This window comes from Oryctolagus cuniculus, chromosome 5, assembly GCF_964237555.1.
Source record: "Oryctolagus cuniculus chromosome 5, mOryCun1.1, whole genome shotgun sequence".
Lineage (NCBI taxonomy): Eukaryota > Metazoa > Chordata > Mammalia > Lagomorpha > Leporidae > Oryctolagus > Oryctolagus cuniculus.
The window spans coordinates 88,967,471-88,992,121 of NC_091436.1; the positions used below are offsets into that span (position 1 = coordinate 88,967,471).

The following is a 24,651-nucleotide window of genomic DNA, read 5'->3' on the forward strand; positions in this document are numbered from 1 at the left end:
GGAACAGCCAAAACAAGAACTGGCACCCATAAGGGATGATGACATTGAAAATGATGGCTTAGCTCATTATGTCACAATGTCGGCCCCAACTTCATTTATGTTTATTTATTTATTTTAAAGATTTATTTTACTTTATGTTTCATTAATTAGGGGATTCCTTTAACTTCCCGGTTTACAGGGTTTTCTCTGTGTGTGTGTGTGTATGTGTATATATGTGTGTGTGTATATATGTGTGTGTGTGTGTGTGTATATGTATATATATAATAGCAGGGTCAAGCATTTGGTGGCGTGGTTAAGACTCTGGGAGGCCTGTATCATATATCAGAGTGCCTGGGTCTTATGCCTGCCCTGGGTTCCTGATCCCAGCTTCCTGCTTATGTGCACCCTGGGAGGCAGGTGGTGCCTCCCGTAGCTGGGTTTCCACCACCCACACAGGAGTGCTGGATTGAGTTCCCAGGTCCCAGCATTACCCTGGGTCAAGCCTGGCTACTGTGGGCATGGGGGCAGTAACCAGTGCCCTCAGTGATCTGTCTCTCTCTTTAAAATAAAAAAAAAAAAGGAGGTAGTTAATGTTCTTTAAGAAAAACTCATAATGGGTACTAGATTTTATCAAATGATTTTTCTACAGCTATTATGGTGAGACTATGAATTACACTAAGAGAGTTTGAATTTGAATCACCCTGGCAATCCTGAAACAAACCCAATCTGGTACTGTATTCAGATACCACACTCATATTCAGATTCCTATTTGTTCACGGCATCCACTACACTGGCGGTTTCACCTTTATCTTCCTGACCTCGTCTGGGCCTGGCACTCATAAAATGAGCTAGGACTTTCTCGTTCTTTCTGCCTGCTTGCAGACGTGGTCAGACTGGAAGGAGCTGTTCGTTGTATGACAGAACTTGATTGGCTCCTGGTTTGAAGGAACTCATCTGTAAAAACCCTTCTCCTTTTTTGTTTTCCCTTTGCTCCTGTTTTTGATGGACCCAGGTCTGTTCTGTTCTACTTGGGTCCGTGCTGTCGGTCACATGTTCCTAGCAAAGTGCTCACTTCCTACAAATTCTCAAGTGACAAGGATAACCTTACCCAAATTCTCCCTTTTAAAAAATGGTTCTTGTTTCTTTCGCTATGTCCCCTTGCTCATTCCAAACATTGTAGGAGCAAAAGTACTTGGGCCATCTTCTGCTGCTTTTCCAGGCCATTAGCAGAGACTTAGATCAGAAGTGGAGCAGCTGGAACATGAACCAGCACCTATATGGGATGCCAGTGTCGCAGGCAGCAGCTTTACCCACTATGACACATTGCTGGCACTCCAGTGTGTGAATTTACCTTAGTCATTTTATCCATTCACTACTTAAAGGACATTGGGTCATTCGGTTTTTTTGTGTGTGTGATTATTTCTTTTTACTTGTTTGCTTTTTAAAGCCTTCCTTTCAGTTTTTTCCTTTTCTTCTTCAAAACATACAACTATGTATAGTTATAACAAATTATTAATTAATTCAATACATTTTTGTTGATTGCCTACGATGTATAGATATTCTAGGCACAAGGGATACAAAATACATATTTTTCTCCCTAATTTGACTGTTACTTCAGACATTTACATTAGTAAATTCTGTTACCATAATGAATTATAATCCATAACACAGATTATCTGCCTTCAAGATTTTTGTAATCTAGATGAGTTTTCTTTTTGCAGCTCAACTTGATTTACTTTAGTTTCTCTTCAGGGAAAAAAAAAGTTAAACTCCTGAAAATCATTTGGGAACATTAAAGGTGGTTAGTGCAGAATACAGAATATACTTGATCTGGTTTTTGGTAATAATTTCTGATAAATTATTCAGGGCAGATTTTCTTTTGCAGTTCTGTACAAAGTTCTAATGTAAGCCCCTTGTGCTAGGAGTTTTATTTTCATTGGTGTTTCATAGTCTCAATTTTCTCAAAATAGATAGCCATAGATTAATGAGTAGAGTCCAGAAGAATCTTTGTCCTGTTTGTGCCCTCGGCAGTGAAACATCTTACCACTCTGCTATTGAGGGATCTGGTACAAAGGCTTTTTTACAGGAGTAGTATGGAAAGTAAAAGAAAAGAAGAAAAACCTGGGTTGGCTTTCAGGGAATTAGAATTACAGGTGGTCTGGAAACCTAATATATGTATGGATAGTTAATCTTTTCAACTGCATGAAAGACTTGGTAGAAATCAAGTGAAAGTGAGAATATGCATTTATACTTTGCATTCATTATCCTTTGTTGGATAGGCCCTGCAGGATTAAGCTGAGGTAGTAAATCTTTGAAACATTCTTTGAAAAGTTCTTTGAAATGTTTCACTGTCAAGTTTCAGATATTATTGACCTATTTATAAATTTCTATAAAATGTATCACTATGAAAATGCTGTTAATATGAAAAAGAACAGCTGTGGTATAACTGAAACCATATTATATGTTTTTACATTTTCAGAGATTTTAATACTTAAGTTTATTTTATATTTATACTTTATATTTATACTTATTTTAAACTTAAGTATTTTAAACTCGTAAGATGTAATAATATGAGAATATGTCAAAAAAAGTTCATTGAAAATTGAATTAAGGGTGTTTATTTTGGTGCAGAATTTTTGAAATCCACGCATACATGGGTTCAAAAAGTTTACAGAAATGCTTATTATGAAAGTTATGCATATATTTCAGGGATTTTTACAGCAAAATAAACACGTTTTTTAGAAAAAATTTTTTTTATTCTTTTTTTTTTTATACTTTTATTTAATGCATATAAATTTCCAAAGTACGACTTATGGATTACAATGGCTTCCTCCCCATACCGTCCCTCCCACCCACAACCCTCCCCTCTCCCACTCCCTCTCCCCTTCCATTCACATCAAGATTCATTTTTGATTATCTTAATATACAGAAGATCAGCTTAGTATACATCAAGTATGGATTTCAACAGTTTGCTCCCACACAGAAACATAAAGTGAAAAATAATAGATGATTTTTTTTAAATGATGATGAAATCAGAGCAGACCTATTGTCATGTTTAATCCCAGTAAGAGTCAAGTTGGGAATTGATAATTTCTTTTTTTTTTTTTTTTTTTTTTTTACAGAGGATCAGTTTAGTATGCATTAAGTAAGGATTTCAACAGTTTGCACCCCCATAGAAACACAAAGTGAAATATATTGTTTGAGTACTCGTTATAGCATTAAATCTCAATGTACAGCACATTAAGGATAGAAATCCTACATGAGGAGTAAGTGCACAGTGACTCCTGTTGTTGACTTTACCAATTGACACTCCTGTCTATGGCATCAGTAATCTCCCTATGCTCCAGTCATGAGTTTCCAAGGCTATGGAAGCCCTCTGAGTTCTCCGACTCTTATCTTGTTTAGACAAGGTCATAGTCAAAGTGGAGGTTCTCTCCTCCCTTCAGAGAAAGGTACCTCCTTCTTTGATGACCTGTTCTTTCCACTGGGATCTCACTCGCAGAGATCTTTTGCCAGAGTGTCTTGGCTTTCCATGCCTGAAATACTCTCATGAGCTTTTCAGCCAGATCCGAATGCCTTTAGGGCTGATTCTGAGGCCAGAGTGCTATTCAGGACATCTGCCATTCTATGAGTCTGCTGAGCATCTCACTTCCCATGTTGGATCACTTTTGAGAGACAAAGAGCTTCTCTGCTGCTGCTTTGCTTCCCCAAATGCCTGCAAACCTGGAATGCACCCAATCCAGTTCTCCCACATGGGTGGCAGGGGCGCAATCACTTGAACTGTTATCTCCTGCCATCCAGGGTCCTCATTAGAAGGAATGGGAACTGGAAGCACAGCTGGTACTTGAACCAGTGCATTCTGGTAAGGGATGGTCATAGCTTAGCCGCCAGACCAATTGTCCATCTCTAAACTTATCTTCTAGTTCCATTTCTCTATGAAACTTTTCTTTTTTTTTAACTTTTATTTAGTAAATATAAATTTCCAAAGTACAGTTTATGGATTACAATGGCTTTCTCCCCCGCATAGCTTCCCTCCCACTCGCACCCCTCCCATCTCCCACTCCCTCTCCCATTCCATTCACATCAAGATTCATTTTCAATTCTCTTTATATACAGAAGATTGATTCAGTATATATTAAGTAAAGATTTCAACAGTTTGCACCCACACAGAAACACAAAGTGTAAAATACTGTTTCAGTACTAGTTATAGCATTACTTCCCATTGACAACACATTAAGGACAGATTCCACATGAGGAGTAAATATACAGTGACTCCTGTTGTTGACTTAACAATTTGACACTCTTGTTTATGGCGTCAGTAATCTCCCTAGGCTCATGAATCTTTTCTTAAAAAAAGATTTATTTATTGTTTTGAAAGTCAGAATTACAGAGAGAGAGAGAGAGAGAGAGAGAAACACACAGAGAGAAACAGAGAGATCTTCCATAGAATGAATTACTCTCCAAATGGTCGTCGCAAAAGCCAGAGCTGGGCCTGGCCGAAGCCAGGAGCCAGGGTTTCCCATGTTGGTGCAGGGGCCCAAGCACTGGAGCCACCCTCTGCTGCCTTCCCAGGCATATCCAAAGGAAGCTGAATTGAAAGTGGAGCAGCTGGCACTAGAACTGGCACCCATATGGGATGCCAGCACTGCAGATGGCAGCTTAGCCTGCTGCGCCACAGTGCTGGCCCTCATGGATCTCCGTTTAAAAATTTATTTGTTTATCTGAAAGAGTTACAAAGAGAGAGCGAGAGAGATCGTCCATATGCTGGTTCACTCCCCAGATGGCCACGATGGCCAGGGCTGGTCCAGGCTGAAGCCAGGAGCTTTGTATGGGTCTCCCACATGAGTGACAGTTGCCCAGGTGCTTAGATCATCTTCCACTGCTTTTCCCAGGTCAGTAGCAGGGAGCTGGATCAGAAGTGGAGCAGTGGGAACATGAATCAGCACCCATCTGGGATGCTGGCATCCCAGGCAGTGACTTTACTCACTGTGCCACAATCTCCAACCCCTTTCCGTGAATTTTTTGAAGTGACCTTGTAAAATGTGAAAGAATCATAGGACCATTTATTTCCCCAATCTTAGGGCTGTAGCTTCTTGTAGTTTCCCAGATTTTTAAGCCCTATGGATTGTGTGTGTGTGTGTGTGTGTGTGTGTGTGTGTGTTTAAAGGGTTGAATTAAGCGTTTTAATATGTCTTGAAAGTTTGGGCTAACGGTAGATGGGAATTGTAGCTACCAAACATCAAAGAACATTGAAAGATTTCCAGATGGCATCATAACTTACATGGCATAAGATTGGAGGACCTGTTAGATTCCATGAATTAATTTCAGACCCAGACACTGGAAAATTTATATAAAAAAGACTGGCTAATTATAGTAATACATGTTTGCTAAGTGACATTAAGTGAATGAAGAAGCATATGTTAGTATTTTTGACGTGTTTGCAAGACTTATTCTCAGAATGTTGATATTTTAATTGTTTTTGCAGGTAGATTGTCAAGGCAGGGTATTCAGAAACCTGCTTCATGAGTATTATATAGTATTATATGTATTTGAAACATTAATATTAACCTTTCTCCCTTCACTTGTCATTGTCTAGTCAGAGAAAAATCTTTTGAGTTTCTTTTTTTTTAAATGTATTATTGTGTATAATTTTGTTGAATTCCAAAGAGTTATATCATGTGATCTTATTCATTTATTTAATGTAAAGGTGCAGAGAGGGGAGGAGAAAGAGAGAGGAAGAAAAGGAGGAGGAGGAAGGGGGGGAGAGGAGAGTTAAAAGGGTTGTTTAACTTGTGCCACTGTGCCTGCCGACACATTATTTTAAATGCTATGTCTTCCCAGTTACATCTTAAACAAGTGAGTATATTTTCTGTTTTGTAGATTTTTTTGCATATATATCCCTTTCTAGCAGCTTTAAATTTTAAAAGTAATTTTATCAGAGTGAATGTGCAAGTCAATTTCCTGAGCAGTGGAGTAACAGCTTTTAAAAAATTTTAATGCATCTCTAAAACTGAATATTTAACATATTCTATTTTCTGTGTGAGATAACATTGAGTTCTAATTGTGTTGGACTCTGTTCTAAGTACTAAGAAGAAAGCCATAAAAAATACAGATAAAATTCCCTAACTTCATGGAGCTTGTATTTTTGTGGGGGGAAAGAGACTATAAATGAAAAAGTAAATGGCAGGCAAAGTCTTCAGGCAAGACTGCAAGTGTCTTCTAGTGCCAACTGCACCTCCTAAGTAAAACACTGACAGAGTGTACTGGTTTTGAGATATCTAGGAGAGGGTGACTGGGCCAGACGTAGTTGGACACACTAAATCATCCTCTTGGAAAAGGGTCATCCTGCTGCTGTCCACTCATATAGAACATACTGGAATTTCAGAGGATCTCCTAGTTGAGCATGTAACAATGGCAACTTGTGCAGCCATGAGAATAGCTGCTAATGGAGAAAACATCTTGTAACTAGAGACCAGCTGTACTGATAGCACTTGCAGTCCTTGTGAGAATTCAAGTTTGTGTACCTCCTCTTGCACTGCAAGTTCTGAGGCCCTTGGTCCCAGCTGTCTCTTGCAGTCCCCTCACAGATATGCACTAGGGTTTCAGTCAGTGACCAAAAGTATTTGTCTCTTTTCTGTCTGTTTTTCTGACATAGAAGGCTATTTAAACATAAGCCCATGCCTGGTGCTATGGCTCACTTGGCTAATCCTCTGCCTGTGGTGCCCACACTCTGGGTTCTAGTCCCTGTTGGGGCGCTGGATTCTGTCCCGGTTGCTCCTCTTCCAGTCCAGCTCTCTGCTGTGGCCCAGGAGTGCAGTGGAGGATGGCCCAAGTGCTTGGGTCCCTGCACTTGCATGGGAGACCGGGAGGAGGCACCCGACTCCTGGCTTCGGATTGCCATATCAGGAGAGTGAACCAACAGAGGGAAGACCTTTCTCTCTGTCTCTTTCTCACTGTCTGTAACTCTATCTGTCAAATAAAAAAAAAAAAAATAAGCCTTTACACCAGTGGCATGAATTAATGGGCCTGTCCCTATAAAAAATTAGATGAAAAAGTTGTTCATTGACCTCGTTAGCAAACATGTTCATACCTCCTCAGTCAGAATCAGTCAAAGTTACAGTCTGTAACTCTACTTGTCAAATAAATAAAAAAACAGAAAGAAAAAGAAAAATTCCTTCCCAAGTTTGTTACCAGACAGGGGAGTCCTGCTGGTGCTGGGGCCTGACCCTCTAATGCCATCACCTTTGGGGATTTCCGTGTACCATTTGGAGGGAGGGCACAAACATTTGGACCATAAAAACGAACCGCAGTCACAGTCTGGTCCTCTTGGGCTTCAGTATTTCCAATGGGAGTGCTTACCAGGAGGACTCTATCTCAATCTACTCGGTCCTTTTCTTCCATTGATGACAATAAGGGTTCTCTGATGTTACTTCTAGATTATATCCCAGCAGATCTCTCAGAACCCTGATGGTTTTGTTCATGAATCCATAATTTCTGTTTTCATTTTTTTTACCGTTCTTGAGCTCTATAGTAATTTATTACTGTTTAACAAAATCAGTGTCCATAAGACTAATAATAGGGCCAAAATGACACACTAGGTGAGTCTGAAAAAGCTTTGGACAGGAAGGAACATTGGAGGTAAGGCTTGAAGAACAGAAAAGGAAGACGATTCTTTCTTGACCATGGTATTGTGGAAGAATAAAAGGATCTGGTGTGTCCAGGCAATAGTAAGAAGTTTTATGTAGGTAGGAATGCATGAGGATAGTAGGAGATGACTCGGGAGGGGACTGTTGGAGCTGCTACCTCAGAATCACGTAAGGCATTTCCTGAACTGTTTTAGAGATGGAAGCACAGGAAGTCACTGGTGACCTTACTTAACATTCATGATTTTAAAGTCTCTCAAAATTCTATTTATTTTTATATTTATTGACACTAAAATAATTATATCCTCTTTCATTTGTGTTTCTTAAACTAGTTTCCTACCATCTGTTCTCTAGTTTTGTTTTGACAATACCTGAGTGACACAGCTCTGAATATATTATGATATTCTAAATTTTATAGAAAAGAAAAATGAGATATGGAGAGCTTACATGACCTACACAGCCACATGGCCATGTTTAGAGTTACTCAAGATATTCTTTTTTTTTTTTTTTTAAGATATTATTGATTTATTTGGAAGAGTTAGAGAGAGAGGGAAAGAGGGAGTGATCTTCCATCTGTTGATTACTCTTCAGATGGCCACAATAGCCAGTGCTGGGTAAAGCCAAAGCCAGGAGCAAGGAGCTTCATCTGGAGCATCTTCTATTTTAATTTGGTTTGTCTTCCACTGTTTTTCTCATACCATTAGTAGGGAGTTGGATTGGAAGTAGAGCAGCAAGGATTCAAACTGGTGCCCATATAGAATGCCGGTGTTGCAGGCTGGGGCCTGGTATGCCACAATACCAGCCCCAAGATCTTCTGGTTTTTAACTCTGTATCCTTGTTATATTTGTGTGTATGTATATTTGTATACTAATACAAATGTGTGTATATGTTTCATGTCTTTTTGTTTCCCTCAAATTATTGTGTTTTCCTTTTCTCCATAGGACTTGGCTTTTACCCTGCAAGAAAGACAGCAGTTGAATATTCATGGATTGTTGCCACCTAGCTTCATCAATCAGGAGATCCAGGTCCTTAGAGTAGTTAAGAATTTTGAGCGTCTGAACTCTGACTTTGACAGGTAACATATTCCTAAGAGTGATTTTTGTATTTTTCTTATGCAATTGTCTAGTTTGTTAATTTTTATGAAAAAGTTAAAAATATTTAATGCTTTGGAAAAGGTAATCTAATTAGAAGAAAGTTTGCCTATAAATACAATGAGTTTTTTTTTTTTTTTTAAGTTATCCCTTTTAGGAACATTTGAATGAATTAAAATTCTATTTTCTAAATTGTATCCTCAGAGACTATTTTTCTCTTACAAAATTATTTTTGTAAGGGTAAATTATCAGGAAATGACATACTAAAAGATCAAAACAGACGGAAATTATGTTTGGTCAGACTTTAAGCACATTGTAGGAGATAGCACACTTTTTCAGCCTTCAAGCTTTAGAATTCAGCTTTTGAGTTTGTACAAAAATTAAAATGACACTTTCCCCTACCTTTGGAATTAGGTAACTCTATGTTGGAGTTCTGTCTATCCCACCAGCAGTGGGTCCAGGAACAAATTGCTTTGACCACTGCCATGGGCTTTGTATCTGCTTTTGTGTCTGTCCCTTTTTATTAAGCTGCTAAACCTCTGTATATCTCAGCTTTAAAAATCTGTGGGTTTGGAAATAATAGTGATTTGAAAATATTACGGGAGTTAAAAGAGCTAGCTAACCCAGTACTTATTAAGTATTGGTATTAATCAGAGTACTCTAAAGGAAAAAACCAACAGTGATTGTGTCTGTGTGTGTTTATGTGTCTGTGCTTTACGCATCTAACATCTTCAGGTAGGCTGGCAAGTTGGAGATACAAGGAAGAGTTGCATTTTATGTTTAAGGGCAGTGTACTGGCAGGATTCCTTTTTGCTGGAAGGGAAATCAATCTTTGTTGTATTAAAGCCTTCACCTGATTGGATGAGGCCCACTCACATTATGGAGGATAACCTAATTTGCTCACTCTACCAGTTGAAATGTCCATCTCATCAAAACCACCTTTGAATAAAGGTCCAGAATGTTATCTGATCAAATATTGTAACATCCTGTTACAGATTCTCCCACAATTGAAATCTGATCTCTGATGTGATAATATTAGGGATTGGGGCCTTGGTAGGTGATTAGGTTGTGAGCATGAAGCTCTCATGAATCAGATCACTGTTCTTCTAAGAGGAGCCCACGGAACTGTCTCCATTTTCTGTCACGTCTGTCTAATGAGAAGTCAGCCTTGGGCTAGAAGAGGGCCCTCACTCATGCTGGCCTCAGCCTTCAGAACTGTGAGAAATTTCTGCTGTTAATAAGGTACCAAGTTTATGGTATTTTGTTATTATAACCAAGGTGACCAAGACATTATCCCAACAAGTTAACAGAAAAAAAATTGGCCATCACAAATTTAAATATTGTCAACATGGTACCTTCTATAGTAGGAATGTTTGTGTGTACCCACCCAGATTCATATGTTGAAAGTAAGAAATGAGGAACTTTATAGGGTGATTAGATCATGAATGAGATTATTACCCTTATAAAAGGAATCTCACAGAGCTGCCTTGGCTATGTGAGGACACTGAATGTCTATGAGAAAGGAGTCCTTATCAGACACTGAATCTGCTAGTACCTTGTTTTTAGACTAACTTCCAGAACTGTAAGAAATAAATTCTATTCACTATAAGCTACCTAGGATATGATATTTTGTTATATTAACCCTAATGGACTGTGATGTCCCCCTTAAATAACTCTTTAAAATACCTGTAATCTCAGAATAAGAACAGTAACACAGTCAAAAGTCCACTTAATGTGATATAACTGTCCTGCATATAACCCAGATGTACTAACCCTATTTACAGAAGAGGATGTAAAATCCTTGGATGATGTTGTCTCTTTTCCTGGATATCCTTTAACTTAAGCACTATCATGTAAACTCGGTAATACTAAAATACTATGATAAAAAGTTGGTACTTTTATATTATCTGATACATTGATGAGAGGGAAGACAATCATGACATTTGTGCATGTGTACATGTGCACACACACACACACACAAGAAAAAAAGGAAGAAATACACCTGATAATTAACAATTTTATTTCTGTTATTGGTTATGTGGTTAAGGCTGTTTTAATAACTCCATTTTTCCACAACCCATTCCATATTCTCTTTGTTTTCAGCAAGCACCTCAGCTGGTTGTGGTTCTTTACCTGGTGGAGGTGATCAAATTTTTTATTCTAAATAATCTGATCCATTAGTAATTCTGCCCCAGTTGGGTTAAAATTTCCATTAGCTTTATTCACAAGGCATGGTAAAAGGAATAGACACCCCGAGGGGTCTCTGGTATCCCAGAAATAGTCTTCCTCACTTCTGTTGCATGTAGCACTGCACATTGCCCTCGCTGGTCCTAGTCAATCCCTTCCAGACAGCACAATAACTCATTTATTTTTTTTTCTTTGATGATTTATTTCTTTTTTTAACTTTTATTTAGTAAATATAAATTTCCAAAGTACAGTTTATGGATTACAATGGCTTTCCCGCCCCTTTAATTTCCCTCCCACTCGCACCCCTCCCATCTCCCACTCCCTCTCCCATTCCATTCACATCAAGATTCATTTTCAATTCTCTTTATATACAGAAGATCGATTTAGTATATATTAAGTAAAGATTTCATCAGTTTGCACCCATACAGAAAGACAAAGTGTAAAATACTGTTTCAGTACTACTTATAGCATTACTTCACATTGGACAACACATGAAGGACAGATCCACATGAGAAGTAAGTACGCAGTGATTCCTGTTGTTGACTTAACAATTTGACACTCTTGTTTATGGCGTCAATAATCTCCCTAAGCTTTAGTCGTGAGTTGCCAAGGATATGGAAGCCTTTTGAGTTCACCGACTTCGATCTTATTCAACAGGGTCATAGTCAAAGTGGAAGTTCTCTCCTCCCTTCAGAGAAAGGTACCTCCTTCTTTGATGGCCCCATTTTTTCTACAGGGATCTCACAGAGATCTTTCATTTAGTTCTTCTTTTTTTTTTTTCCAGAGTGTCTTGGGTTTCCATGCCTAAAATATTCTCATGGGCTCTTCAGCCATATCAGAATGCCTTAAGGGCTGATTCTGAGGCCAGAGTGCTGTTTAGGACATCTGCCATTCCACGAGTCTGCTGTGTATCCCGCTTCCCATGTTGGATCTTTCTCTCCCTTTTTGATTCTATCAGTATTAGCAGACACTAGTCTTGTTTGTGTGATCCCTTTGACTCTTAGACCTATCAGTGTGATCAATTGTGAACAGAAATTGATCACTTGGACTAGTGAGATGGCATTGGTACCTGCCACCTTGATGGGATTGTACTGGAATCCCCTGGCACGTTTCTAACTCCACCATTTGGGGCAAGTTCGATTGAGCATGTCCTAAATTGTACATCTCCCACCCTCTCTTATCCCCACTCTTATATTTAACAGGGATCACTTTTCTGTTAAAATTTAAACACCTAAGAATAATTGTGTGTTAATTACAGAGTTGAACCATTAGTACTAGAACAAAAAAAATGGATAAAGTATTACATTGTACATCAACAGTCAGGACAAGGGCTGATCAAGTCACTGTTTCTCATAGTGTCCATTTCACTTCAACAGGTTTCCCCTTTGGTGCTCAGTTAGTTGTCGCCAATCAGGGAGAACATATGATTTGTCCCTTTGGGACTTGCTTAATTCACTCAGAATAATGTTTTCCAGATTCCTCCATTTTGTTGCAAATGACCGGATTTCATTGTTTCTGACTGCTGTATAGTATTCCATAGAGTACATGTCCCATAATTTCTTTATCCAGTCTACTCTTGATGGGCATTTGGGTTAGTTCCAGGTCTTAGCTATTGTGAATTGAGCTGCAATAAACATTAATGTACAGACAGCTTTTTTGTTTGCCAGTTTCATTTCCTTTGGGTAAATTCCAAGGAGTGGTATGGCTGGGTTGAATGGTAGGGTTATATTCAGGTTTCTGAGGAATCTCCAGACTGACTTCCATAGTGGCTTAACCAGTTTGCATTCCCTCCAACAGTGGGTTAGTGTCCCTTTTTCCCCACATCCTCTCCAGCATCTCTTGTTGGTAGATTTCTGCATGTGAGCCATTCTAACCGGGGTGAGGTGAAACCTCATTGTGGTTTTGATTTGCATTTCCCTGATTGCTAGTGATCTTGAACATTTTTTCATGTGTCTGTTGGCCATTTGGATTTCCTCTTTTGAAAAATGTCTAATTGAGTTCCTTGACCCATCTCTTAAGTGGGTTGTTGGTTTTGTTTTTGTGGAGTTTCTTGATTTCTTTGTAGATTCTGTTTATTAATCCTTTATCGGTTGCGTAGTTTGCAAATATTTTTTCCCATTCTGTCGGTTGCCTCTTCACTTTCCTGACTGTTTCTTTCGCAGTACAGAAACCTCAATTTAATGCAATCCCAAATGTTAATTTTGGCTTTGACTGCCTGTGCTTCTGGGGTCTTTTCCAAGAAGTCTTTGCCGGTGCCAATATCTTGCAGGGTTTCTCCAATGTTCTGAATGATATGATGGTGTCAGTTTGTAAATTTAAGTCTTTAATCCATGTTGAGTGAATTTTTGTGTAAGGTGAAAGGTAGGGGTCTTGCTTCATGATTCTGCACATGGAAATCCAATTTTCCCAGCACCATTTATTGAATAGACTGTCCTTACTCCAGGGATTGGGTTTGGATTCTTGATCAAATATAAGTTGGCTGTAGATGTTGATTGATTTCTGGTGTTTCAGTTCTGTTCCATTGGTCTATCCATCTGTTTCTATACCAGTACCATGCTGTTTTGATAATAACTGCCCTGTAGTATGCCCTGAAATCTGGTATTGTGATGCCTCCTGCTTTGCTTTTGTTGTACAAGATTGCTTTAGCTATTTGAGGTTTCCTGTGTGTCCATATGAATTTCAGCATCATTTTTTCCATATCTGAGAAGAATGTCTTCAGTATATTGATTGATATTACATTGAATGTATAAATTGCTTTTGGGAGAATAGACATTTTGATGATGTTGATTCTTCCAATCCATGAGCATGGAAGATTTTTCCATTTTTTGGTATCCTCTTCTATTTCTTTCGTTAAGGTTTTGTAATTTCATCATAGAGATCTTTAATGTCCTTGGTTAAGTTTATTCCAAGGTATTTGATTGTTTTTGTAGCTATTGTGAATGGGATTGATCTTAGAAGTTCTTCCTCAGCCGTGGCATTGCCTGTGTATACAAAGGCTGTTGATTTTTGTGCATTGATTTTATATCCTGCTACTTTGCCAAACTCTTCTATGAGTTCCAATAGTCTCTTAGTAGAGTTCTTTGGATCCCCTAAATAAAGAATCATATCATCTGCAAAGAGGGATAGTTTGACTTCTTCCTTCTCAATTTGTTTCCCCTTAATTTCTTGTTTTTGCCTAATGGCTCTGGCTAAAACTTCCAGAACTATATTGAATAGCAGTGGTGAGAGTGGGCATCCCTGTCTGGTACCAGATCTCAGTGGAAATGCTTCCAACTTTTCCCCATTCAATAGGATGTTGGCCGTGGTTTTCCATAAATTGCTTGGATTGTATTGAGGAATGTTCCTTCCATACCCAGTTTGCTTAGAGTTTTCATCATGAAGGGTGTTGTATTTTATCAAATGCTTTCTCGGCATCTACTGAGATAATCATATGGTTTTTCTTCTGCAGTTTGTTAATGTGGTGTATCACATTGATTGTTTTGAGTACATTGAACCATCCCTGCATACCAGGGATAAATCCCACTTGGTCTGGGTGGATAATCTTTCTGATGTGTTATTTCATTCTATTGCCCAGAATTATATTGAGGATTTTTGCATCTATGTTCATCAGGGATATTGGTCTGTAATTCTCTTTCAATGCTGCATCTTTTTCCGGCTTAGGAATTAAGGTGATGCTGGCTTCATAGAAAGAATTTGGGAGGATTCCATCTTTTTCGATAGTTCTGAATAGTTTGAGAAGAATTGGAGTTAGTTCTTCTTTAAATGTCTGGTAGAATTCAGCAGTGAATCCATCTGGTTCTGGGCCTTTCTTTGTTGGGAGGGCCTTTATTACTGTTTTAATTTCTGTCTCAGTTATGGGTCTGTTTAGGTTTTCTATGTCTTCCTGGTTCAGTTTAGGTAGGTTGCATGTGTCTAGGAATCTATCTATTTTTGATAGATTTACCTGTTTGCTGGCATACAAGTCCTTGTAGTAATTTCTGATGATTCTTTTTATTTCTGTGGTGTCTGTTGTTATGTTTCCTTTTTCATCTCTGATTTTATTGATTTGGGTCTTTTCTTTTTTTAGTTAGTTGGGCCAATGGGGTGTCAATTTTGTTTATTTTTTCAAAAAACCAGCTCCTTGTTTGGCTGATTTTTTGTAATGTTTTTTTTTTTTTTTGGATTCAATCCTGTTGATTTCTTCTCTGATTTTAATTATTTCTCTTCTTCTACTAGATTTGGGTCTGGTTTGCTGGAGATTTTCTAGATCCTTGAGATGAATTGAAATATATTTGGTGCCTTTCAATTTCTTGATGTAGGCACCTATTGCTATAAACTTTCCTCTTAACACTGCTTTTGCTGCGTCCCATAAGTTTTGGTATGTTGTGCCGTTATCCTCATTTACTTCCAGAACACTTTTGATTTCTCTTTTGATTTCTTCTATGACCCATTGTTCATTCAGGAGCAATCTCCATGTGTTTGCATATGCTCTTGGTTTTCCTGAGTTGCTAATTTCCAACTTCATTCCTTTATGGTCTGAGAAGCTGCATGGTATGATTCCAATTCTTTTGAATTTGCTGAGACTTGCTTTATGGCCTAGTATGTGGTCAATCCTAGAGAAGGTTCCATGTACTGCTGAGAAGAATGTAAATGCTTTATGTGTAGGATGAGAAGTTCTGTAGATATCTGTTAGATCCATTTGGACTATAGTGTCATTTAAATCTACTGTCTCATTGTTTGTCGCTCCCCCTCTTCGTGGAGGAATGACACAGGACCCTGCGCTGTTCTTTTGTCTGCTCGGCCCTCCCCGGGTTTGCTGCTGGTTCTTCCCGGGTTGGCTACCGTCCCTTCCACCTCCGTGGAAGGGCGGTTCCCCCTGCCACTTTCCCCACTTCTGCGGGGGAGCGGCACACCGCCGGCCGGCTCTCTCGGGAGCTGCTCAGGTGTTCCTTCAGATAGACGTTCCCCTTAGATGTTCCTGGTGCATGTTGTCTCTCTCCTCCTTTATAGTCCTCTTCCACCAATCCCAACTCTGCTACCCACACACCGAGTACGCTGCTCTCCTCCAATCAGGAGCAGGTCCTGCTGTTTATTGGTTGAACTGGAGGCAGCTGTGTAGAAGCTGTTTCCTCCTCTCCCAGCGCCATATTGTGGGAGAGCAGATGCATAGAATAAGTCTTAATTCGAGTAACAGTCTAGTCCCAGTTGCTCCCCACACTTGTTGACCTTCTGTCCTGTTGATCTATTTCTGAGAGTGGAGTATTGAAGTCCCCCAGTACTATTGTATTGGAGTCTAAGTCTCCCTTTAAGTCTCTTAACAAATCTTTTAAATAAACCAGTGCCCTGTAATTAGGTGCATATACATTGATAATCGTTATATCTTCCTGTTGAATTGATCCCTTAATCATTATATAGTGCCCCTCTTTGTGTCTCCTAACAGTTTTTGTGTTAAAGTTTATGTTGATGAGAAGTCTGCTGTGAGTCTAATTGGAGATCCTCTGAGTATATCTGACGTTTCTCTCTTGCACATTTTAGAATCTTTTCTTTATGTTTCACTGTGGTGAGTGTAATTACAATGTGTCGTGGTGAAGGTCTCTTTTGGTCATGTTTACTAGGGGTTCTATGAGCTTCCTGTACTAGGATGTCTCTGTCCTTCTCCAAACCCGGGAAGTTCTCTGCAAGTATCTCACTAAAAAGGCCTTGTAATCCTTTCTCTCTCTCCATGCCTTCAGGAACTCCTAGAACCCGAATGTTGGTTTTTTTAATAGTATCCTGTAGATTCCGAACAATATTTTTTAAATTTCTAATTTCCTCTTATTTTCTTTGGTTTGACTGTATACTTTCCTGTGCTCTGTCTTCTAAGTCCGGTATTCTGTCTTCTGCTTCACCCATTCTGTTTTTAAGGCTCTCTAATGTGTTTGTCATTTGATCTATTGAGCTCTTCATTTCATTTTGATTTCTCTTCACTATCACACTTTCCTGTTCTACTAGTTTCTGCGTTTCATTTTGATTCCTCCTTAAGATTTCATTTTCTTGAAGGAGATTTTCTATGCTGTCCAGTAAGGATTTCCGCAGCTCAAGCATTTGTTTTTGAAAACTTCTAATTGTTCTTATCATAAATTTTTTGAAATCGGTATCTTATATTTCTTTCATCTCATCATCTTCATAATCTTGGCTTGGGGTGTCTTGTTCATTTGGGGGTGTCATAATGTCTTCCTTGTTCTTGTTTCCTCCATTTCTGCATTTGTTGCTTGGCATTGTGGAAATATTCTTTGGATTCTTCTTCCCTCGCTGTGGTGTTTTTTTCTTGTTAAACTATGACTGTATTAAGTGGACTGTCTGCTTTTGATGGAGCCTTAGAGGCTTGAGATGGGTGTGGCCTGAGAGCTCTATTTGGTTCCTCAGGGTTAAGGGTGTGCCAAAGTTGACACTCCGAGGTTAGGCGTGGTAAATCTCTCTCTATCTCTTTCTTTCTTTTTTTGACTCAGAAGGGAATTCATTCCGCACAGCTGAGCAGAATTGGAGGTCGTTAGCAGGCGAATGATATACCCACAGGAGCCAGAGATCAGAAGCTTTTTCCCAAGGACCACACAGGGAATCTGTGCTGCCCTCAGTGTGGTCACAAATTCTCCTGCAGTCTCCCACTGGGTTGACAAGGTTACTGAATTGTAGCATTTCTGGAGAGTACTCATGTGAATTCCGTGAGTTCTCTCCCCCACCGTCTCTTTTTTCACAGTCTCAGTTCATTAGCACCACACATTCACTAGGTCCTAATCTCCTATTATCCCCCCCCAACCCAGAGTCAGGTTTTTCTGCTTGGCTAAGGGTGGGTGCAGCCCTGAGGTTGCCCCGCTTATGACGTATGTCCAAGATGGCTCCTGCTCTTTGTCTTGCTCGCCTTTGAGAGGTGAGCGGAGAGACAGAAACTCGTGTCGTATGGGTCACTTTTTTTTCCCCCCTCTCTTCTAGTTAGCCTGGTGAAATTTTCCCTATGGGGTTTCAGGCCTCGTTCCCTCTAGTCTCCTCTTTCCGCTTGCCTGCTGGTATCTCAAGCTATTAAGATTCAGCTCACCTCATGTTCCTGTGCGCTGGTGCATTGATTCTGCTGCTGGTGTCCCAAACGGTGGGCTCCCATGCTCTCCATGCAGGTCTGCTGTGAATCACTAGTTCCGGAAGAGTTTCCTCCGCTGTTTCTTCCCCTACTCTTCCTTGAACCTGCAGTATCTCCACTTTTATTAAACTGTCTCTTCCTGGACTATCAGTGTGCTCCCTTTCTATTCTGCCATCTTGCCGCTCTCACAATAACTCATTTCTGCCTGTGATTCAGAGGTGTATGGTTTCTAAAGTGGTGGGGTGGCAGCCTTAACTTCCTGTCTAATAGGTTCATTAGTATGACTCTTGGTATAAACATTTTTGTCTTTGCAACTAAAATCTTTAGGCTAATATAGCATTTGGTCATGGGGACAGAAAGCAGATTTCACTAGTGGGTTACTAGGGTTATTAGTTGTGCTACACCCTCCTACAACTCTTGATTTCTAAGTTGTGAATGTGAACACTGACCATGGCAGAAACAGCACCATATAATTTATATGCTGATGGAAACATATACAGCCTCTTGAAGAACTCTGTTTAGCCACCTTGCCAGTACTGTGAGTCTTTAAAGACATTTTACTATTTTGTTAAACCGGGTGCTTCAAATTCTGGTGCACAGCACTGTAGAAACAGGGAATTCCAGGGGGCTGTCACTGTGGCATAGCAATTAAAGCCACAGCCTGCAGTACCGGCAGCCCTGCACCAGCGTGGGAGACCTGGAAGAAACTGCTGGCTCCCAGCTTCTGGCTTCAGATCCCTGTGGCTCTGGCTGTTGTGGCCATCTGGGGAGTGAACCAGTGGATGAAAGACCTCTCTCTCTCTCTCTGTCTCTCTTTCTCTCTTGTGGGGAGCAACTCGGACTAGACTAAGTTACTGGAATTAAGACTTATTCTGTGCATCTGCTCTCCCACAATATGGTGCTGGGAGAGGAGTAAACAACTTCTACACAGCTGCCTCCAGTTCGACCTCCACGGAGGTGGAGGTGGAGGGATCGGCAGCCAACCCGGGAAGAATCAGCAGCAAACCCGGGAAGGGCCGAGCAGACGAAAGAACAGCGCAGGGTCTTGTGTCGTTCCTCCGCGAAGAGGGGGAGCGACACTCTCTCTCTCTGCCTCTGCCTCTCTCTGCCTCTGCCTTTCAGATAAATAAATAGAATCCAAAAAAAAAAAAAAAATAGTGAATTCCAAAAGCTTGTGTTCATTGCCACACTTCATTTTCTATGATGTGAGTTTCTTGATTAGAAGTAATGCTGTGTGGTATACTATTGCCAGGGTTTGTATGTGAATTGACCCCCAGGGTCTGTGTGTTGGAGGTTTGTCTCCTGGGTGGCAATTTTATAAAGTGATGTGGAATCTTTAAAAGGTGAGAGCCTAATGGGAGATCCTTAGATCAACTGAGGGAACTGCTCTGAAGGGATTATAGTTCCTGTGTAATCCCCTTGGTACTTCTCTCAAGAGAGTTATTATGAAAACCTGGGTCTGAATACACCCAATGTTCTGGCTTCCTTTTTAGGAATGCAATTGCTTGTTCTTGCATGTGCTTCCATTATGATATGACACAGCCAAGAGGGCTTTCTTTTACCAGAGCTAAACTGATGCATGCATGATGCTTTTTAACCCCTAGGACTATAAGCTAAATAAACCTCTTTTCTTTGTAAAGTTAACCTGCTTCACATATTTCATTATAGCAGCAAAGAATAGAATAATACAGCCATGATGGTGGATAAGGCATTTTTTATATTCATGTCTAGTATCCTTGACAGAAGCATTTCATGCAAGGAAAGCTTATCTGGATTCAAAGTGTGTCTTTTAGTAAAAACAAAATTCTGCCCCTACCATGATAGAAGCTTTTTAGTGTAATCAGCCTGCTGTGAGGTAGCTGACTGACTGCTGTGGAGAATGGTGCCACATCAGGGTGCCTGCCCTCAACAATGGTCGTGGCCAGATTGGCTTTGGTGAAAAGCACATGTTACTGGCCTTCTTATCCTTGTGTAAACTTCCCTGGTACCATGGCCACTTTGATCATGAACCTGTTGAATAGGTTTGATCCAAAGTGGTAGCTGACTCAGTTTGTCCAGTGTGAAAAGTCTGCCTCAGTTTTTCTAACGTGTATAAATTTGCATTTTAAACCCCTGTACAAACTTTTCTTTTACTCATTCCTCAAGTTTTCCCTTTGGCCTCTTAAGTCCTCACTTTATATTTTTTTATTTTCCTAGAACATTTAATCATCTTCCTCCTAGGAGCCAGGCAGCTATCATATTTTTGCTACAGGCTATTTCTAAAATACATATTGAAGATCAACTCAGTGTCAGGTCTCTTTTATGTATGGAGAGTATAGGCAATTATATCTACCCTCATGGAATTTATATTATAGAAGTTATTTAAAAATTTTAAGCAAAAAAGAGATAAGTTTATTATATAATATGCTAGTAATTGACAAGTGCTATGGAAAAAAAAAACAAGAAAAGATAGAGTATGGCAAAGAGAGACTCAAAATGCTTGCAGTAAGTATACACATATGTGTTGTTAAATGAGGTGATAAGGCTAGCATTCACTGAGAAGTTGAATTTTGAGCAAATTGTCAAAGGTTGTGAAGCAGTTAACCATGAAGAAATCTGAGGAACAGTGTCTTAAAGCATGTGTGTTCAAGATCAGCTGGGAGACTTATTTCTAGAACAGAATGAGCTAGGAGAAGAATGTAGGAAAGTAGTTATTGAAGTAGTGGGGTACAGCTTATGGTAGACTGTTAAAGGACTTCTGTTACACTGAGTGGAAAGGGGAGCCTTTTGATGTTTTGAGCAGGAGATCATCAGGATCTAAGCTGTATTTCAGAAAGACTAGCTGTGCTGTTAAAATCAGAATCTAGGCTGGGAAAACTTTTAGAAGACTATTATAATAATTCCAGGCAAGACATGATGGTGATTTGGGTCCCAGGTAGTTGCAAGGAAAGTGGTTAGGTTTCGAAGATAAAGCCAACATAATTTCCTAATGTATTGCAGGTGAGTACTAGAACCCTTTCAGAGGAAGGAAAAATGACAACGAAACAGAAAAAGAATGACTAGTGAGATAGTAGAAAAACTAAGAGACTATCACAGCATAGAAATCAAAGAAACAAAGTGTACTGAGTTCTAGGGAATATCACCTGTGTCAAATGTTCTGCTAAGTAGGGTTACCTTACCTTACCTTATCTGAGAACTGACCGTTAACTTAGTAGTGATAACTTCTATGGTGCTTAATCAATTTAGCATGTTTAAGATTAAGCTTTTTATTTATTTATTTGAAAGGTGGAGTTACAGAGAAAAGGGGAGGTAAGGGGGGTGGGGGAGAGAAATTCCATCCACTGATTGACTCTCCAAATGGCTGCAAAGGCCAGGGCTGGGCCAAGGTGAAACCAGGAGCCTGATACTTCATCTGAATCTCCCACATGGGTCAGGAGCCCAAGCACTTGGGCATCCAGCTTTCACGATTTTTCCAGGCACATTAGCAGGGAGCTGGATCAAAAGTGGAGCATCTGGAACATGAACCAGCATCCATATGGGATGCCATTGTCATAGGAGGTGGCTTAACACCCTCTGCCACAATGCCAACCCCTAAAGTTAAAATTATTAACAAATTCCGGCCGGCGCCGCAGCTCACTAGGCTAATCCTCCACCTAGCGGCGCCGGCACACTGGGTTCTAGTCCCGGTTGGGGCGCCGGATTCTTTCCCGGTTTCCCCTCTTCCAGGCCAGCTCTCTGCTGTGGCCAGGGAGTGCAGTGGAGGATGGCCCAAGTGCTTGGGCCCTGCACCCGCATGGGAGACCAGGAGAAGCACCTGGCTCCTGCCTTCGGCTCAGCGTGGTGCGCGGGTCGCAGTGCGCCGGCCAAAGCGGCCATTGGAGGGTGAACCAACGGCAAAGGAAGACCTTTCTCTCTGTCACTCTCTCTCACTGTCCACTCTGCCTGTCCAAAAAAAAAAAAAAAATTATTAACAAATTCCTTCCAAATGTTCATTTCTGAATTATGTCTGCTTAATTGTCCAAGCATTTGAATCCTGTGTCTCCTGATTACAATTTGGTGCATTTTCAACTGTTTTATAGGATGGAAATCAATCCAAAAAGTTAGTAAGATTGAGTTTAACAAGTTTTTATAAGTCATACCAAGCAGTTTTAGTTTTGTTCTGGAAACCGTTGATGGTTACAGGTGACATAAAAAGATTTATGTATAGAAGGTTAACTCTGGGTCACAAATGCCTTTAGAAAGAGAAAGACCATGTGACAGAAATAGTAATAAAGTCATTTGAACTTTCCTACCTCCCTTACTGTTAGGGTGAGTACTACTTCCCTTATTTATTCCTTGTTTGTCATATTCTTTGTTTAGTACTGCATGTTAAAAGATAAAGTCTTTTTTTAAGATAAAGTCTTTATATTTACTTAATTACATTGGTGTTTAAACTGTGTCTATGTATGTATTTTAATCTGTCATTTAAAAAATAGGGATAAGGTCTCTTTAAGTTATTATATAAAACCATGTTATTTCAGCAGTGATTTTAATATCTGAATTATATAATCAAATTTAAAGTTCTTCATTTGTTTCGAGTATTTAAGAATATTTCTAAAGTCTTTATTTGATCAGATATTTTTTAATGACCATAAAATCTATGCTTGTGAAAAATGTTTAATTAGATTTCTAAGGAGCTATTTTATGACTTTGTTGAATATAGATCTAATTATGTCCAATTTTCCCAGGTACCTTCTCTTAATGGATCTTCAAGATAGAAACGAAAAGCTTTTTTATAGAGTACTCATGTCTGACATTGAGAAATTCATGCCTATTGTTTATACTCCTACCGTGGGTCTGGCTTGCCAACAATATAGTTTAGCATTTCGGAAGCCAAGGTATGTAAATTTTTATTTTAAATACAACTTGATATGTCTTTTTTGCAGAGTTTTTGTAGTAACCTAAATTTACTTATTATTTAAATGGACAAATAAAAAAGTGTTTTGTGTTTTTGGTACACGTGATGTTTTGAAACATGTATACATTGTTAAATAACTGTGTTAAGCTAATTCACATATGCATTATCTCATATACTTATTTATTTCTGGTGAGAACACTAAAATCTATCATAGCAATTTTAAGTATATAATGCATACCGTTAACCATAGTCACCATTGTACAATAGATCTTTTAAACTCATTACTCCTGTAGAACTGAAAATTTGTATTCTTTGACCAACAACTGCATCATGCCCTCAGACCTTAGTAAACACTATTCTACACTCTGCTTCTATGAGTTGGACTATTTTTAGGTTTCACATATAGATGAGATAATGTGACTTTTTTTCCTGTACCTGGCGTATTTCATTTAACATAATATCATCTGTGTTGTTGCAAATGATGAACTTTTCTTCACTTTTGAGTCTCAATAGTAATCCATTTTATATATGGGTGTATACCTCATTTTGTTTCTACTCATCTGTTGATAGACATTTAGGTTGAGTCTATGGCCTAGTTATTACGTATAATACTTCAGTGAACATGCACGAGCCAATATATCTTTAATTTACTGATTTAATTTCCTTTGCATACACAAACAGTAGTGGGAATACTAGATCATGTGATAGTTCTATTTAAAATTGTTTTTAGGAACCTAAAAATTATCACAGCTCCATAATGGCTATAATAATTTATATTTCCACCAACAGCGTACAAGGGTTCCCCTTTGTACACATCTTCACTAATACTTATCTTTTTTCTGTTTTTTTATAATAGCCATTCTAACAAGTATAAGATGATATTTATTTTTCTATTTTAATATGCATTTACCTGATAGTTGGTGGTGTTGAGCAATGTTTAAATATACCTGTTGGTCGTTTCTGTGTTTTCTTTAAGGTGATGTCTATTCAGATCCTTTGCCTGTTTTTAAATCTGAATACTTTATCGCTGTTGGGTTGTCCGAGCTCCTTATTTATTTTAGATTAACTTCTGATCAGATGTATGATTCACAAATATTTTCTCCCATTCACTAGGCTGTCTCTTCATTCTATTATTTCCTTTGCTATGCAGAATCTGTTTAGTTTGATGTAATCCCACTTGTCAATTTTTGCTTTTGTTGCCTTTTGGGTCTTGTGTCTTTTTGGTTTTATGCCTTTTGGTCGTATCAAAAAATTGTTGCCTAGGCTGATGTCATGGAGTTCTCCTGTGTTTTCTTGCAGTAGCTTAGCAATTTCAGGTCTTTTTCAACTGAGTTTATTTTTGTACATGCTAAGAGACAGGTAGGGGAGTAGTGGCTAGTTTTGTTCTTCTCCATGTGGGTATACCGTTTCTCTAATGAAGAGTCTGTCCTTTCCCTCATTGTGTTCTTCTTGATACCTTTATCAAAAATCAACTCACTATAAATGCACGAAGTTATTTCTGGGTTCTTTATTCTGTTTTTTTTTTTTTCTTGATGTGCATTTTGGATAGTTTTTTGTTTACAGATATGTTACTGATTTTGTGTGTTGGTGAAATGTTTCTGCTGTTTTAGTGTTCTTTCTATGTGTATATATTCTGCAACTTTCCTGAATTCATTAATTCTACCAGATTTTTGGCGGAGTTTTTTAGGTTATAAGATGATGCTCTCTTCAGCGACAGTTTGAATTCCTCCTATGTTGAATAGAAGTGTTGAGAATTAACATTCTTGTCCTGCTTTTACCATTCTG

General features: G+C 39.1%; 1 protein-coding gene across 1 annotated transcript in view; it reads left to right on the forward strand.

Annotated features, from left to right (window-relative positions):
- The window catches only part of ME1 (malic enzyme 1), a 242,233-nt gene that overhangs the window by 14,071 nt on the left and 203,511 nt on the right, over positions 1 to 24,651 (forward strand). Inside the window, exons 2-3 of the mRNA XM_002714552.5 lie at positions 8,564 to 8,697; positions 22,697 to 22,846. Of these exons, the coding sequence (XP_002714598.2) occupies positions 8,564 to 8,697; positions 22,697 to 22,846 (284 nt within the window). The remainder of the gene's footprint in view (positions 1 to 8,563; positions 8,698 to 22,696; positions 22,847 to 24,651) is intronic.